The 18,162-nt window shown below is 45.5% G+C and overlaps 2 protein-coding genes across 15 annotated transcripts; both read right to left on the reverse strand.

Annotated features, from left to right (window-relative positions):
• Positions 1-219: 219 nt before the first annotated feature.
• Positions 220-5,745, reverse strand: LOC101172020 (transmembrane protein 176A). 9 transcript variants are annotated; one of them, XM_078933343.1, is made up of 8 exons: positions 5,519-5,649; positions 5,285-5,370; positions 3,968-4,155; positions 3,660-3,776; positions 3,242-3,298; positions 2,513-2,713; positions 1,122-1,244; positions 220-391 (listed from the first exon to the last, which is right to left on the reverse strand). In XM_078933343.1, the coding sequence occupies exons 3-8, from the start codon at positions 4,142-4,144 to the stop codon at positions 335-337; spliced, it is 732 nt and encodes a 243-aa protein (XP_078789469.1). In that variant the 5' UTR covers positions 4,145-4,155; positions 5,285-5,370; positions 5,519-5,649; the 3' UTR covers positions 220-334. The 9 variants fall into 9 exon arrangements, with proteins under 9 accessions (XP_078789469.1, XP_011484087.1, XP_023819863.1 ...); XM_011485785.2 differs by having other exon boundaries at positions 5,305-5,370; positions 5,519-5,634; XM_023964095.2 differs by having other exon boundaries at positions 1,117-1,244; positions 5,305-5,370; positions 5,519-5,634.
• Positions 5,746-7,585: 1,840 nt separating this feature from the next.
• brd2b (bromodomain containing 2b) lies at positions 7,586-17,728 on the reverse strand. Of its 6 annotated transcripts, none has more exons than XM_078933337.1 (12): positions 17,568-17,728; positions 14,190-14,478; positions 13,959-14,096; positions 13,557-13,701; positions 12,666-12,829; positions 11,466-11,954; positions 11,264-11,392; positions 10,952-11,194; positions 10,638-10,882; positions 10,241-10,557; positions 9,997-10,125; positions 7,586-8,889 (listed from the first exon to the last, which is right to left on the reverse strand). In XM_078933337.1, the coding sequence occupies exons 1-12, from the start codon at positions 17,597-17,599 to the stop codon at positions 8,762-8,764; spliced, it is 2,448 nt and encodes an 815-aa protein (XP_078789463.1). In that variant the 5' UTR covers positions 17,600-17,728; the 3' UTR covers positions 7,586-8,761. The 6 variants fall into 6 exon arrangements, with proteins under 6 accessions (XP_078789463.1, XP_011484091.1, XP_078789466.1 ...); XM_011485789.4 differs by having other exon boundaries at positions 7,586-8,892; XM_078933340.1 differs by having other exon boundaries at positions 7,586-8,892; positions 14,190-14,536; positions 17,568-17,679.
• Between the last annotated feature and the right edge of the window lie 434 nt (positions 17,729-18,162).

The following is an 18,162-nucleotide window of genomic DNA, read 5'->3' on the forward strand; positions in this document are numbered from 1 at the left end:
ATGCTGCAACTCGAACAATTTGCTTCAAGCCCAGCTTGAGGGTTTTCCCGTTTCTTGGAATTGACCGACTTTGATGCTCTGATTAGAGTTCTCATATCTACTCTGACATTACAGAAAAATAGGATTAGAATTATGAAAGTGTGTGCAGAAACAAAATAAATCTGCGGACTTGTCATTTTCTTGATACTGTCTGCCGTTTAAATGAACAGAAACGCCGGGTTGGCCGGATCAGCTGCTTTATTGTTTACAAATTAGTGAACAAACTGATATTTTTACTTAGAACAGAATAGCAACAAACAACATTGTGTCCATCTGTTAATGGGACTGAGGACGTTCAGACTGCCGGCTCAGTGGAGACGTCCTCCAGCAGAGGCTTGTACAGATCACCGCTCTGGAACAGAAGAGTCACAATGATGACAAACAAACCTGAACTGTGCTTCTGGGTTTCCATCAGCCTTGTCATTTTCATTTCTATACACCTGAGCACCACTTCAGAGTGGGCGGGAGCGTTGTAGAAAAAACCCCAAATTCCCACATTCGCATAATAAAATAAACATAAATCCTACGACCAAACTGATCAAAACGGCAAATTTAAACAAAGGAACTTTTGTTGGGTCACAATAATCTGCAGCTAAACAGGAGAAAATGAATTTAGAAGGTAGTGACCAAGTCGGTCTAAGCACAGAACCAAGACCAACGGTTTAGAAACCGGTTAATTCGGCATCAAACCTTTTGATCCAAGTCTACGATGCCATCCCATCCTTTTCAATGGTTAACCATTCCCCAGTGAGAGAAAAAGGCTAACAGACGTCATTATATCCCGTTAAGAGTTTGAGCTCTAGTGTTGACATTATTTTTATTACCACAACTTTTCTACCGTTAACACAATTAACTCCAGTGGATCCTGAAGTGGCTTAAATATTGTGTAATTGTGTAAACGATTAAAGACTTTTCCAAAGAGTGTGTGGTCTTTTGCCGTCAACGATGTCGGCAGGCAAACCAACTGTACTCTCAGGTCAAAGTTTGTATCATACAGATTAGAACAGATTAGCTGGTGAGAGAACAGCTTCATGTACCCACAGGATCACAAAAAGCTCTGATCTAAAATGTTTATACTCCACTTGGTTTGGCGCCGTCTCCATGCCACACAGAGCCTTGATGCCCAGGACGGCAGAGCTGATGGTGACGCAGAGCTGCAGGACTGACGAGACAATCAGGACCGAGTTGATGCTTCGCAGGATCATCTGATGGCACAGAACACACGTGAGTCACAGCAGGTCATAGCAAACACATATACAAGTAGGCAAGACGCAGGCGTGTTGTATGAATTTTTCCGTTTTCTCAACTGCACAAATTCTGCAAACTACACATGAAGCTTGTGACTTGATGGTGTAACTTCTACTTCAGAGCTACAGGTTTAATCAAGCTCCTGGTTCACAACAATTTGAAGATAGAAATTAGCTTAATTTTCTTTGTATACGATCATCATCGGAGAAACGCCACATGAACATGTTAAAAACACCAAAAGCAGGATTTTCATCACACTGGGTGTTTATATGGAATGTTATTGCTTTGGGATTTAACTCTAGGTTGGTGGCGGAAGCCAAAAATGTTGTCTTTTCCCCCAGACTTTAATGACAAACAAAATAAAAGAACAACATAATGAATGTCTCAGGGGTTACTGAAATGTGTAGACTTGCAGGAAAAAAAACAACAAAATTATAAAACAAAATGATGTATATATAAAAGTACTTACACAATAAATAAGAAAAGAAACATTAATTCAAAAACTTTTGGGGTTTAACTTTTCCGGAAGCCAATTTTATTCACTGGATTTGGGATTGGAATGTGAAAACAACAAAGAGTGCCCCCTTGTGGTGGCAGTCATTTACAGCACCTGGCTATCCCATCATCCAAAGACTAACCAGCTCCAGGTTTACATCCTCCTATTTTCATAAAGAGGATTTTTAATCTCAACATTTCTTCTCCGCCTGTATTAACTCATTAGGGACTTTCATACATTCGTAAATCCAGATTTGTTAAAATCAGAGACAAACTAGCATTTAATACTTTGCATTTGTTCCACTTGGAACCATTTTATTTTTGTCCTCTTATGCATTTTTCCCTTTAGGTGCATGCATGAAACATTCCTGTAAACACACATTTAAGATGAAACTCGAACAGTTTTAAACTACAATAAAGATTATATTTATAACCTCAAGGAAAAGAAATACTTAATTTACCAGAAGATGTGGACGACTCTTGTTGGGGGGCTAATTATCAGTAACTGCTCATTTGTACCCTTAGCTGTCAGTTTGAAGCTTTAGTGAAATGACCATTTTCAATAAATCAGTTAATATTTTGTTTTTCTGATGAATACTAATTTTCTTTGCCTCAATTTAAGTATATAAATGTCAAACATATGTTTACATTTACATTGGAGGAGATGATTGTTGTCAGACGCTCCTAAATATGTGTTTACTGCAGAGGACATGAGCTTCGTGTGGCGTACCAGAGTCAGTCGTCTGCTCTCTAAACATGTCCTCTTCAGAGAGTCCTCCCCAGGACCTGGACTGGGTGTTGTGCCGTACTCGTAATAATCCTCTCTGCATGTAATACCCAGATAAATGTCTGAGACGTTGATGCTGTAGACGACGATGGCCGAGACGGCAAAAGCAGATCCAGCCAGGTTTAAGATCACATTCATGACGACCTTAAATGAAACAAACCAATGAGCATAGTCTGATTTTAACTCCCTCAATGATCTTTTGATCCGTTTTAAAAATCAAATTAGTGGTATTTTAGTAATGATTATGCCGTTTTTAGCTAAAAATCCTGTCACTTTCTAGGACATATTTTCTGCAGAGCGGCAGGAGTTTATTCAAAATTCCCCCTCGAGTTGTATGCGGGCCAACTCCGCCGCTACTTCCCGTCATCCATCTGTTTCCACGCTCTCCCGCAAGCTGACAGCCCCTCACAACCTCAACCTCACAACACTGCTGCAACGCAAATGGAGAGAAATATTGGGGCTATCCAGCCGCCAAGTTTGGATTTAGATTCCAGCTCAGACGAGGAAAACAAAGACGTGCGTGGATCTGTTGGTCTGCAGCAGGACGCATCAGAATGTTCTCCATCACCAGAAAAATGTTAGGACATGTTAAACACACAACATCATTTTCTTTAAGAAACTACTTTATTTCTAACTCTACAAGTAAGATCATTTTAGATTAACGTGACTCACCAAACATGGACTCGGGATCGTCTCAGACAAGATGCACACAGTTCCAAACACAACACACTGCACAAAAGAAGGACAATAATCCTTAGTTTTAATTTACACACATTCTTAAAACAGTTATTAAAAGTACTGACATAGAGTTCAAAATGCTTTGTAAGGAACAGAAACACAGTTTCAATATAATTTCTTTAAAAATGAAGAAGGATGTAATTTAAAAAGGGATTGAGACAAAGTGAAAGGTCTGTTCTCACATATGATCTTTGACACAGTGACAGAAAATCCCCAAAACACATTCTATGCTCCAAAATGAACATGTTAAACGAGTCATTCTTTGCCTTTGAAGAAACAGTTTTACAATATTTTTTCTTTTAGATGAAATGAAATAGTTTAGAACAATAAAACCCATCTTTAGTTGCCTTACCAGAACGCCCATCCAGTAAGGAAAGCCATTTTCCCTCAGCTGCCACATATAATTCTGGCCTTCAGTGAGAACAGCACCGAGGCCGATGTGGAGCAGCCCAACCACGATCTGCACGGCCTGAGGAAGAGGAGGTCCACCTTGAAACATCATGAAAATATATTTTCATTTTGTCTTTAAATGTTGACGATAAAAGATATAAAGAAAAATGTGGAAATAACTTTTTTTGAAAGAGTGATTCCCTCTAAGTGAGATCAGACTGAAACAGAGACAACTTGATAAAACAGGTGAGGTTTTGTTATTGTGCTCACCCCCAGGACTGATGGAGAGCTCCTGTGGACGCCGCGCAGCTGCTTGGACGGTGAGTAGCATGCAGGGTTGCAGCACAGGCTGTTCACCGCTTGACACAGAGGAGGCCAAGGACTTTGGGGGTCAGAGGTCACCGTAAAGACGGTCACCCCCTCTGCTCGGCTCATTGCTACAGACATGCTGGTAGGACCTGGAGACCGAAGCACAGAGGAGGTGAACAGCTTGACGCTTCTTGGAGAACTTAAGACAGTCAGGTGGAGAAGCCCCCCCCTCCAATTATCCCTAATAATGACAGCTCACAGTGATAAATTATTATTATTGTACATAAATTGAGCCAGGCTGATGACTAGGTACAAAGAAAAATAAAATAAAAAAGTTGTGGCCACAAAACAGTCAAACTGGACAAATAAATGAATAAATAACGATCTCTTGGCTACATTTTTTTGTACCTTGTGAGATTTCAAGTGTTGTTTTTAATTTACTTTCTCATAACAAAAAAAATGATTTGAGTTTCGATCTCGGTGCTGATAATTATTCGTGCGTGGACAAAATTCGAACTGACAAGTACTTCCGGTTTTCGAAACGGAAGCTACTTCGAAATAAAAAAGTAGAAACTACGTTTGCTTCATTTCAATTTTAAAACATGTAAATACCCCCCCCCCCAGGTCTCCTTTTAACAAAGACTAATATCACAAAGGAAAAAAGAAACATTTGCTTGTTTTTTTATTCCACCAAAATTTGCATTTCTACCCCCCCCCCCCAAAAAAAATAGCATACATTTTTTTATGTTTAGAAAAAAACTTAAAATACCAAGAAGTTAACGCACCCCACATAAACAAATAAATAAATAGAAATCCTCTTAAAGGCGTTAACCCCGTCCCCAGGCATATTGAGCGCACCCGACCGGAAGATGTTTCCCGGAAATGAGGATTAAGAGACTTTTCAAAATATACTTCTCATTCCCATCCTAAAATGAAACTCTAAATTCCATCACGAAGCTTTAGGCCAAATCAATTTTACTACCCAATAGACCACAACACACCACGTTAATATTAATCAATTTACATCCTATTTTGTTCGCACATATAAACTATGTCGCAGCTACAAATGTATTTGTTTTCTATTTCATTAGAGACGAGCTCCGAATTAATGCTAATAAATGCGGTTTACTCCTTTCAATAAATGACAAATAACACCAGAAAACTTGTATGTAACGCAAACTGTATTTCTACAAACAATTGATTAATTTCAATTTCTTGACCCCCCCCCCCCCCCCCCCCCCGGGGCAAATCAAAGCGTTAAAATCAGACCCCCCCTACCTAATCAAACGGTTTATCACCTATAGAATTTGGGAAAAGGGAGAAAAAGGATCCTCCTCTCACAGACAAACATCCATCGAGTCCTCCTGGAACCATCAGGTGAGATAAAAAACAGGAAAAAGATGACAGGTGCGTGGAGAGGACAAGATCAAAGTGAACGACATTTAAAGTAATTTCTATGTAGAAACTTATCTGGGAGAGAAAAAAAACCCTATAGCATCAATGAAGACGCACGTTTTGAGTAGAATGTTCTCCTGGCTTCTGACATTCAACGTTTCTCCACTGAGAAGTTGTGTTCAGCTCCACATTCCAACTCCGGTGTTTTACGTGCTGCCTGCTTACCTGATGGGACTCCAGGTGTGTCCTGGTGGTGGTGGGGGGGCTCCTATTGAGGGCGTTTCTCCATAGACGTTCTCCTGAACTACAAACTGTAGGAGTTTGAACAGTGCCCTCTCGTGGACAGGTGTTGCCACTGCAGGTCTCTATTTCTATGAATGTTTGTGCTTGCTGTTCAAACTAATGACGATGTCTGTAGTTGGTGCACAGGTGCAAGATGCAGAGCAGGCAAATCTTCATTGTCTTATTCATTCATTACTAAATGATGACGATCCAACTGAAAAAATCAAGAAAGATGTTCAGATGAAACCAGAGATGTAAATGTTGGAGGATCACTGCTGAAGAACAAACGAGAACTTTAGTTTTTTTTTTTAGATTACCGTATTATTGTATTTGAGTTATTTCTTTAACTCGTTCTTCTGGAACTAAAATTCAGACATGAGCAGCAAGGGGCTTCTGACTAAGAGTGCTGGCCACTACACCACCGGGCTCATCCTCCTAATAATGATTATACTAAAAAAAAAAAAAGATGTTTGATTTATTCCTTACCTGATGGGGTTATTTATGTTTTATTTTTGATCGTTTTCACGTTGATTTTGCTGTTTTTAATCATCCCTGTTTATAAAGTGCGTCAGTGGTTAAAAAGACAAACTCTCGCCGAGGACAGACGCTCTCCTACTTGCTCCTCCTCTGTCAGCCCAATTCCCAAGGCTTTGTTGTCCTGCCTGCCCCACAGCTGCATTTTTTAACCACCTTCTTTTTTTTTGCACTCTGAATATGGATCTGATCAGCTGGTCCCTGAATTTTTCTCCACGCTCAGGAACGGGAAAGCGGGTCCTTCCTGCCCAGACGGAACCCATGAGGCCGGATTCACCATGGATCCGTGGGGCGAGCGGAGGCTGGTGTGCCTGGCCCAGCTGTCTGTGGAAGATGTCCAAGACCTTTACCTATTCAGAATTCTGGTAATTGGATTCCTCCTAATTGGGATCGGAGCATTTCTGATTCATCTGGCGTTCTGGGGGCAGAAGACGGACAGAGGCGAGCCGTCAAGGCTCTGAGGAAAGATTCTTCAGGGAGGAGAGACTCACAGCGAGAAACTTTAATAAGTGGATCAAAATCTCTGCTCGTCTTGCCCACTTCAGCAGGCTGCTCGCGACCCTTGAACTTGTGCCGAAGATGGATGCCGACCTGGTAGGGAAGACTGGCCTGAAATGCCCACTTCTGGATCGAAATCCGCCTCAAAATCAGCAAGACCGGTCAAGGACAAGCTGCTGGCGCCCAGAAGAATTTAATCTACCGGTAACCGGACTCCCCCCCCATGAGCTGGGGGCTGCTACCCTTGGCTCTACCAAAATGCATTTTTTTCATGGAACTTTTGATCACAAGGACAGTTATTAACTCTAGAATCACATCCAGCAACATTTACTGCAGACTTTGGTAAAAAATTTAACCCAGTTCTAACCCAAACAGCAGTCGATGACCCCGTTTGACCTCTGAAGTGTTTTCTCCATGGTAGCTTGGGTCACATTGGACGAGATATGAAGGTTATTTTTGGTATTTTTCTGGGAGGATTGCCTTAGGAGCGGTTTCTGGCATCATTTTGACCGACAGAAACCAAACTTACCCCAAAAAACAAAAGAGAGTGGGATTCTAGTGGGGTCGCAGATCCCAAAGACTCATGTCATCAGCTGGAGCCACCTGCTGGTGAGAAGCAGTCATTGCTGCTCTTCCACATCATTGAAGACCTACCCCGATCATCTTGTAATTTTCAAAAGTGGTCTTTCTATAACGATGATGCTGTTTCTCCCCAAAACAAAAGCTGTTGCCGCGGCGCAACCTCACCGCCCTTCGCCTCCGCCCAGCTGAGAGCCAGCGTTTTGTTTCTTCGTCAGGAGACGATGTTTTTCCAACGTTTGCTCCTGATTCACAACGATTTGAATAAAGAAATACCCAGAAATGCAAAAAGAAGCTTAATTTCCTTTATATACGTCCTCCATCATCAGAAAAATGCCACAACATGTTAAAAAACAGAATTTTCATCAGAGTGGGTCTTTCAAGAAATCATTTGAGAAACGTTTATATTACAATAACTCAAATCAGAAACAAACACTTGAATAAAAAATGATAAAAAAACATTCTGTACTTTTTTTTGTAATCACAATGTTAAACATCCACACTAAAATAAATAAAGAGTTAGATTGGTCCCACAGGCCAGACTCTTTTATTAAACACTGTTGTGGATCAAAGGTTTTCCTTTGAGGAGCAAACACACTTTAGTGAACAACAGAGACAAAAAAAAGAGCAATAACAAATAAAAAAGAGGAGTGCTGGAGCGCTCCTCCACAGAGGTGGGGGCCACAGCAAACAGGAAGTATTTACACGCGTCTCTACTCCACATTCAACAGCTGCTTCCGCCCTCCTGGAGGCAGCGGCGTTTCCGTTAGTGCCAAGTTAACCAGACCAGACGGTCGTTTGAAGGAAAGTGCAAACACTAAAATAAATACAAAGCAATAAATAGAAAGTCGAGTGCTAAATTCAGACGTTACGGTTTGTTAAACATCGCCTACGTGTTCTATAAGCCCACCAGAACAAGAGCTGCTGTACAGGCGTTCAGACGGCAGCGTCGCTGTTGCACAGAGAGGCGTAAACAGAAGAGACGGCGGTGAGCGGAATACTGACCTGGATCTGGAAACATCCGGCTCAAATCTGCTCCACGCGTTTCTGGAAAAGCGGCGCTCATTAAGGCTTAGTCTACAATCCAGCAGGATTACGGGTCGGTTTTCAGAGAAGCAAGCGCGGGGTTAAAAGGGTGCTGGTTCGACTCCAGTACGGTCCGAGCGAACGGGGGGAGAAGACTCCTTCATCGCAGCGGGAGCAGGTTTGGAGGCCCGCCTGTCCCGGTCTGTCGGGACTCAAACCTTCCTCTTTGGGCTTCACCATAAAAATCTTCTTTATAAAATGAACAGGATTTGGTGGGAATATTTACAAACAGAAAGGGGGACGAAGGCATTAAGTGTTTGTTTTCTTCTGGTACCCTTTGTTTCCGCTCTAGCCTCAGTCAGCGAGTCTTTCAGGGGGAACGAGTCCGGGGCCAGCCCAGGTCCCTGAGAGAGCAACGATTGGGTTTGTGGGTCTGGGGCCTCAGCTGGAGTCCGAGTCACTGCTGTCTGAGGAGGAAGAGGAGGACGAGGACGAGGAGGAGTCGGAGCTGGAGCTGCTGCCGCTGAGGCGCGAGGGCTGGGAGTGGGCCTCCGGAGCGCTGGGCTTTTCTGCTGAGGAGCAGAGGAGAGGACGTCAGAGAAAGACCAGAAAGATGTTCCCAGCCGGTTCAAGCACCGTCTGGGAACATCAATGGGGGAGACTCCAGTTTCCTCCCACCCTCCAAAAACATGCTTCATAGGTTGACTGGTTACTCTAAATTGTGAATGGGTGTGTGGTTGTGGCCCGGCAGACTGGCAACCTGTCCAGGCCGTCCCCAGGATGGGCTCCAGTGACCCCAAAAGGGAATAAATGGATTAGAAAATGAATGTATGAATGAAAGTGTGAATCCACCGTTTGAACAACTTTATTAGCACCAGTCGGCTGCTGAATATTCTGCCATTTTATAATGAAAAAATCCATATTTGGAACAAGGAATCCTGGTTTTATTTTGAAGTCAAAGGCTCTTATTCTGTTTCCTCTCTGGACTTTTTCTGACAAAAAAAAACCTCCACTCCAAATATGTTTGTTTTTGTTATCTTTGCTATTTAGGGGGTTTCTATTCAGCGGTCGGAGCAGCCGCTTTCAGAAGGTAGCGGATGGAGTTACGACACGTGATCGATCGACTTGACATGCGTCTAGAGTGAGTCAGCTGTGGTGAAACTTCTTTAAGAATCGGATTACATCGTATTTTTTTCCCTCTGTGGTCCGGTACCACCTGCGCCCCGGTCCCACTGGTATGGGTCTGCAGTCCGGGGGTTAGAGACCATCGATTTATAGGGTAATCAGAGTAAATGACTGCAGCTCACGTCTTCGTCTCTTGTGGTGGAAATTAAACTAGTTTATGTCATCCTAGCCTCTTTCCTCGTCTTCCTCTTCACTTCGTCTCCTCTCCATCTCGATCACATTGACTAAAGCTCCGCCCACCTCTACGCCCTCACCCAGCATTACATGAGCCCGCCCACAATCGTTGAAAGCGTAAATTGATTGGCTAGATAACTGAATAGAATTGAAGTGAAGCACCAACATCTGCATTTTTATACGGTACCGACTCGGCATTTAGCCTCGGTACCCATCGCTACTCCTGAATCTTCCCTCCTGACTCCCCTTTTTCCCTTCCTGCCTCCCCCCTCCAGTCAACCAACTTGTGGACTCTTGGGGTCTGGAGCGGCGCTCACCTTTAGGCTTGGCGGGTTTCTTGACGGAGTTGAGTTGTCCGCTGACGTCCTGCAGCCTCTTCTCCAGCTCCCTCCTCTTCTCCAGCGTCAGCTCCTCCTTGGACATGCCCACGCTGCCTTTCTTTGCGCCTAAGCAACAAAACATTGCACACCCCGTAAACACGGCGTTCCAGCTCTGCGGCTTGTTTCTGCCGCGAGGTTCTGGGCCCGGACGGACTCAAATATGGGATGGCGTTTCACGCACCTGGCTCGCCGTACAGCTTGCGGGGCTTCTTCCTCAGACAGGTCATGACGTAGCGCTCCAGCTCCTTCAGCGTGGACGGCTTCAGCGTCTCGAAGTCGATCTCGATCTCCTCGGGGTTGGTGTCCCTCAGAGACGGCTCTCTGGACTGGATGATGTGGACCACGCGGCCCAGCTTCTCCCCTGGAAGCTTGTTGATGTCGAGGCTGAGCTGCCGCTTCTCGTCGTACGTCATGGGCACGATCTCCTCCTCTTCCTCAGAGTCGTAGTGAGGAAGGATGGGGTTTGACAGCTGAGGATAGAAAGGCTTCTTGACTGTCCTAAGGAGAAAAACAGAAACATCATCATCATCTTCATCTTCATGTTGTGGTGAAACTGAAGGAGCAGAATCTCGACTAACTTGCTGTTCTTGCTGCTCTTCTTGGGCTGGTTCTTCTTGGGCTGGGAGCCCCCGGCTTTGGCAGACTTGCTCTTCATCATCTTTCCGGGCATCTTCCACTCCTCGGAGCCCGCTCTGCTTCTGCCCCCGCGACTTCGCTTCTCCAGCTTCTTCTTCTTCTTCCTGTCCTTCTTCTCCTTCTTCTTCTTGGGTTTGATGATGGGTCCCTGGGAGAGCGCCGCCAGCTGCTCGTGCACGGCTCGCAGCTGCAGGTCACATGGTTCCTGTTAAGCAGCTGCGCGTCCCCAGAAAAGCTGCCCGAAGGTGGCGCTCACCTGTGTGCAAACCTGGTCCTGCAGCTCGGCCAGGCGGTGCGCTCGCTCCTCTTCGCTGTCGGAGCTGGGGCTGCTCTCGCTCTCCTCGCTCTCGCTGCTCGGCTCGCTCTCTGAGGTGGAGGAGGAGGAGGTGGAGGAGGAAGAGGAGGAGGAGGAAGTCGTAGGGTGGCGGCTGATGGACATGGCCGTGTGCTCCATTTGCGGCTCGTCGGGCATCTTGGCGAAGCTGAACTCGAACACGTCCTGCAGCAGAGGAGCCAGAAGTGAGAAAAGCCACTGAAGGTGATGAAGGCAGCTTGGCGGGCGGCTCACCTGCAGCTTCCGCGCCATCCCCACTACGTCGTGGTCGGGTGGATTGTACTTGTAGCAGTTGGAGAACATCAGCCGGACGTCGCTGGCGAACTGCTGGGCATCCCTGTACTCGCGACAGTCCATCTTCCTCTGAGGAGGAGGAGTTTGGAGACAGGTCAGCTGGGCTTCCTCTGCAGCGAGTCGGGATCGGTCAGACGGTTACCTTGATGGTGCTCAGGTCCATGGGACACTTGATGATGTCGTGGTAGTCGTGCAGGCCGAGCGCAGCGGCGTCCACGGGCGTGTAGAAGGGCCAGGCGTAGGCGGCGTGCTTCTTGGACAGCATGTCTTTGAGCAGCCCGCTGCAGTACCTCAGCGGCGGACTCAGCTTGCCCTTCTTGGACAGCTGAGGCTGGACGGCGTCCGGCAGGTCCTTCTTCGGGGGCTTGATGGGACGTCCGCTGCCCACCCGGCGCCCAGTGCCGGCCATCATGGGCTGGAGCAGAACGGGACCTCCGGGAGCTCGGACCAGGCCCATCCCGGGCGGGGTGTCCAGGGTCAACCCCCCCATGGAGGAGACGGGGTGGACAGAGACTTCGCCGTGGCCGCCGTGACCTCCTTTGCCCAAACCTACCATGTGGGCGGGGCCTGACACAGTGAAAGAGGTGGTGGAGGGAGTGGTGGTGTCCGCTTTACGCTTCACGCCTTTCTTCTGCACAGAAAGATCAGAGTTCTGCTTTGGTTTCTGCTCCTCAAAGGTTCCAACACTCAAACCGAAGGAGCAGAACAGAAAATGGGCGGGGCTTCACAGCAACGTAAAGGCTTCAGCTTCAAACTTTCCTCTTCAGATTTCTGATTCAAACTTTTAAAAAAACCATCAGCAGAGCATCTGTTCAGCTAAACTAGACCAAATCTAGTTAAATCTGAACTTTTTTAGGGCTGAGTGATGTGAGGAAAACTCGCGATATTAGTGATCAATATTACGATAACAATATGACTCGGGAAAAAACATAATTTCCATTTCACTGCAACAGTTTAATTTAAATAAGAGTCAACGTAACTTAAGTTACACTCCACTACATAGGAGGCGGGCTCCATCTGATTGGTCAAAACCATAAAGGGATTTCTTTGATTTCTTAAACACTTCAAGCTGCCATAAGATTGTTTTAGCACATTTATCGCACTTTTGCTGTGCGCAATGCACAGCTTGATATCACGATGACGATAAATTTGCGATTTATTTTGGAGGCCTAGTTGAAACCAAAAAAAAAGATCAAATTAGAAGACTCTCAGCTTCTCAAAGAGCTTCTATCTGCAGAAGAGAAAATCTTGAAGCTTCAAAACGTTTTACTGCATTAATGTTCTTCAAGTTCCAGAGACTGAAGACCTGCAGGAAGAAAGAAGGCGGAGCTACAGTTTGTACCTTGGTTGTGGGTTGAGTTGGGGGGAGGCCCATGATGTTGGCGGGGGGGAGGCTTTTGGTCAGGACGGTCTGAGGCGAGCTGGCCATGATGGAGTCTCCAGTGTCTGAAGAGGACGGCGAGCACGCCGACTGGGACACGGCGGGAACCTGCTGAGCCCGAGACGCTGCCGAAGACGAGCACAAACACAATCGCAGAGGGCTGCAACACCACCGGCGCACAACAGGAACGCCACAAACGCAAACTACAGGAACATCACAAACACACACCACTTGGAACGCCACAAACGCACAACAACCACGACAGAAACATGACAAACACAACAACCACGACAGGAAGGACAGAAACATGACAAACACACAACAACCACGACAGGAAGGCCACAAACGCCTTCACAACAACCATGACAGGAAGGCCACAAACGCCTTCACAACAACCACGACAGGAAGGACAGAAACATGACAAACACACAACAACCACGACAGGAAGGACAGAAACATGACAAACACACAACAACCACGACAGGAAGGCCACAAACGCCTTCACAACAACCACGACAGGAAGGCCACAAACGCCTTCACAACAACCATGACAGGAAGGCCACAAACGCCTTCACAACAACCATGACAGGAAGGCCACAAACACACAACAGCCTTGACAGGAAGGCCACAAACACACAACAACCATGACAGGAAGGCCACAAACACACAACAACCACAACAGGAAGGCCACAAATGCACAACAACCACGACAGGAACATCACAAACACACAAAAATCACTACTGGAACGCCACAAACACACAACAACGATAACAGGACACTACAATTGCACAACAGCGATAAGGAAACACGGGCCAAACGTGACGAAGCGTGATTCCGGTTGCTGGACTCACTGCTGGACTTGCGTCCTCGTCCTCGGCTGGTTTTGTTTCGAGGCGCCGGAGCCGGAAGCTCCAGCTCCTCCTGCGGCATCTGAGCCACCTTCTGCAGGAAGATCTTCTCCAAGGACTGCGCCATCAGCACGATGTCGTCTTTAGGCTGACAGAGAGACAAAAACACAACAATGAAAAAAAGACACTTCATGTATCTGTTAATACTAAAAAGAAACAGAAAACCGTCTGACGTGAGTTTTATTTGAACTAAATACCAAAAAGGGAAAACAGATGGAAATGATCCTCTCCGTCTCAGAAATGACCTCCAGGATCCTCCTGGAGTGTTACACAAACTAAAATAGAAAGACACCGCGGGGGGGGGGTCCTCTCGGCACTCCTGAAGCCGTTCAGGACCTCACTGACCTTGTTGTAGATGTAGCAGTTGGTGAACATGGTGTTGAAGTCTTGGATGCATTCACTGGCGCTGCGGTAGAAACTGTTCTCCAGACGCTTCTTGATGGTCCCCATGTCCATGGGCTGCTTGATGATCTTATAATAATCCTGAAAAAGGAAAAGTGTGACGGATGAACAGAGGAACACGAGAGCAGCATGTGACCTGCAGACACGCATGGATGCGGGGGGGGGGGGACGCACCGGCAGCTTGAGCCTGTACGCGTCCACGGGCTCGTGGAAAGGCCAGGCGAACTCGTGTCTCCACAAACACTTCATCAGGGTCTTCTGGAGGTACTGCAGCTGGTTGGTCATGCGGCCGGGCCGACTCGCATCCTTTACCGGGGGCTGTGGGGGCGCAGGCGGCGCCTGGGGCATTGTGTGCGGCAAGGAGGGGCTCTCAAAGTCCTCGTACAGCAGGGAGGGCTTGCGGATGCGCTTGCCTGAGCTGGCGTGCTGCTCCATCACGCCGCCAGACAATCCGACCAGGGAGCTGTGCGAGACAGCGGGACAAGTCGTCACTGCGAGAATGATGGGAAATCTGCGCTCGGCTGAGACGCAGAGTCAAACTCGTTTTTTGAGCGCATGAGCCTGTGTCCATCCGACCGATCTTTATGTCAAAACAATGCATTACAGAGGGAAACAAGTCTCTTACATGGCGTTAAAACACAAAGAAATGCGACATAAATGCAAAGTTGGATCAATCCATAGAAAAGTCTTTAAAATGATTAAATGACTAAAAGCAAATAAAGTGAAAAGCCAAAGAAAAGCTCAAGGTGCGATTCCTGATTCTGACAGGCGACTCGGGAGAGTCGGGTGACCGTAGAGTTTATGTGCAGAAATGCAACACAAGAGGAATTAAAGAACAAACACAAACGTAACAACGTTACACAGTGGGGCACGGCCAAGATGAGGGTGGCGTGTTTTGAATTTGCAGATGATGTCCTGACTCCACATTAAGGGCACGGCCGACATGTAGAATTGGTCTTACTTTGGCGGGGCGTCTGATCTGGTTTTAAACCTCAAATGCTGTCTTCCTCTTTTAAAGGCATAATTGTGAATATCATTAGAAAACCCACAATTAAATAATGAACTTTCTGAGTGTAGAGCCAGAAGAAAAACACAGGAAAGGAGGGAAAAAACCAAGCCTGAGCCCTGAGGAACCCCGCGTTGGACGAGCAGACAAGACCGCAGAATCATCAAGATGAACACAAAACTTCTTAAACTGGAGTGGTGCCTCTGCCCCCCACCCCCAGTTCCTAAAGAGAGGATCATTTAATGGTGGAGAGCGTGGAAGGCAACAGTCAGGGCCAAAACATAAAACTCCAATAGCTCATCCTGAAATCGGCATCTAGCAGCTCGCTGCTACTTTTAGCTCCGTCATGGGAACTCACACGGCCCCTGTCCCACATTAAATAAACAATCTGGACTGAATAATGACTCGAAAGTAAATGTCATCTGTTTACCTGTTATGTTCAATAAAAGAATCCGTTTTTAAAAGGACCTTTATTAATTACATTGCTGGCAGTAAGAGAATAAGATCAATTATTTCGATGTTTCCGAGCCTCGTTCAAATCCAAACATCATTTTATTACCGTTAATAATGACAACAGTTTCACTTTGGAGATTTAAAAACAAGAATGGACTTTTATTGCTGTGATTCTCCACAAAGGGATTGAGTCACAACACTGTAGTTTCTCATTGACGCTCTTTTCTTTCAGAGGGACAGAGATAAAAAAAAAAAGGTAAGACATAAACCGCATTTTTACGCTTCAGAAGAAGCGTCGACCTCATTCTGCAGCAGAACAATTAGACTTTGTTCAGCAGAAATGCCTCCAAACAAAAGCTGGACCCGGATTAAATGATAAAAACACTAAATGATGAGTTCAAAAATATCCAAACAATAAAAGTATTTTTTGTTAAGTGAGGTTCCTCAGTCAAATCCTGCAAAGTTCCTCCTTCATTAACTGTATCTGAGATCTGGAATGAGTGACCCCTCCCCTCTGGTGTTCCAGTTCCAGTGCCTAACAGCTCCAAGAAGCCAAAATCCCAAAGACTTCTATAGAAAAATAAACAGCTGGTACTCAGTCATTCTATTGGTCAGAAGAACCATTCTTGCCATAATACCTTTTTTTTTACGTGTTCTTGATTATTCTATTTTCCGCCACGATATTTACTGACCAATCAGATGCCTCAGTAAAGGCATGTGGTGCCCACTGGTTCCCCACCTCTGGTGTTTGACAGATTCTCCAGGGCTCTCTTTCAGTGGAAGGGGTGTGGACTTGGATTATGCTCTCTCCTGATTGGCAACAGTAGTTGCCATAGAAACATTGACTGAGACCACTCATTCCGACATTGCGGAAAAATGGCGACAGAATTGGCGTCATGTTGCTGGAGGTGGAATTGAAGCATTTCTATGGGTGACATCAAACTCGCTCCGTCCAGTTCTGTTATACAGACGATGGTCTGAGTCAGTTCATAACTTTAAAAAAAATAATTGGATAAAAAAATGAAGAGTACCAAGAATGTATTTTTTTTAAAAGTAACAGAGGAAGAATTGTAATTCTGACAAATATTTCTATAGAGGTCTGTGGGATTTTGGCTTCTTGGAGCCAAGCGGGTACTTCCTGTTTGGAACGCCAGGTGGGAGGGGTCACTCAGTCCAGTTCTGGTATACAGTCAACAACAGGCAACCAAATCAAGAGTGGAGGCCTGATCTTCCATAAGACAGTGAAGGCACAGCCGCCGCCGTGGAGGGAGAACCATCCCTTCCTTTAAGATGTCAGATGCATTAAATTACGGTGAAAGTATGAGGGAAACTTTCTCTTTTGTTCCTTCATTTTCGTTTCCGCTCTGCTTCTGAACCCGCCAGGATGCATCGACTGTCTGCCAGCCAGCTGGGGATCGCGTGCTGCGGACGCCCCGCCTACGCCGTTTGTAAACATCGGCGCGCGACGCCACGAACGGAGGTTTTCTGACCTCAAATCGCAGCGATTCTGTCTTTCCCTCCCCGCTGATTCCTCAGTGACGCTCCAACGGGGCATTCTGGCCATTTTGACGCAGCAAATATCATCATAGGCGTCGGTTCAGCTAATCCAGCTAAACACCCGAAAACAGCGGGCAGACCTGGTAGCTTTAATCTAGGGTAACAAATTCTACTATAACCGCCAACTGACTACACTGCATTATACACTCATTCATGCAGAAAAACAAAAACTTCTAGATGAACTGCATCTCTGAGGATCGGTAAAACCGTTAGCCGGTTAGCAGCAATAATAATGAATGGCCCGAACGTGTAGCAACTGTCAGCTCCTGCAATAAAAAGGCATACAGACCAACGAAGCGGACTGCAAATGACTTAAACGTTCAGATCAGAACAAAATGCACGCAAATGCCACAGAAGCTTCCGGCCATAACCGTCAAAAACTGCTGTCTGATGATAAGCTAGCTGCCGCTTATTTCGGAAGCTAACGGCAACTGCACCGCAGCGAGAGGAGAAAACACCAACGTGAATCGTTCTTGAAGGACACCGAGCGCCCGACCAAAGGTGTCCTGTCTGCCCGAAGGTCTAGCTGATATTACCTGTCGTGTGATGATTTAACAACTGTATCCATTAGACTGAGAGTGGAGTCCTTTTAGGGGACTCCAAGCGGCACTGAGAACTTTTTCTGCGCGAATGAAATGGCCACGAACCGCTTCCGGTTAACGCTTTTAAATCCATCTTGACGTGATGACGTATTTCCATGTGGCGACGCTTTCAAAATAAACATTTTCTGGCTTCCGAAAAACTAAAATGTCGGGTTTTGACAGTCTTACTTCTATATATTGTTTATGTCGGTTTTTTTTGTGTTTTTTTTACAGTTTAACTCAAATTGAAAGAAATCACATTTTTACGACATTATCTTTGGGTTTTATGGGCTTTTTTGTTGCCCAAGCTTTTTTTTTTTTATTATTCTTGTATGTATGGAAGCCTTCAATTAAAAATATATTTAAAAAAACACGGGTGATCTTCGTTTAAATCTTTTGTGTGTGAATAATAAATACAATTTGTAAAATAAAAAGACATAAACTACTTTCAAAAAAATTGTTACAAATTCTTACACCTTTTTTAGTATTTCTTTTACTCCTACGAAGAACCAAATATCTTTTTTAAAGTGCAAAAAAAGGTTTTTTTTAT

Source organism: Oryzias latipes, chromosome 16 (genome assembly GCF_053564925.1).
Source record: "Oryzias latipes strain Hd-rR chromosome 16, Olatipes_Hd-rR_3.1".
NCBI classification, from domain to species: domain Eukaryota; kingdom Metazoa; phylum Chordata; class Actinopteri; order Beloniformes; family Adrianichthyidae; genus Oryzias; species Oryzias latipes.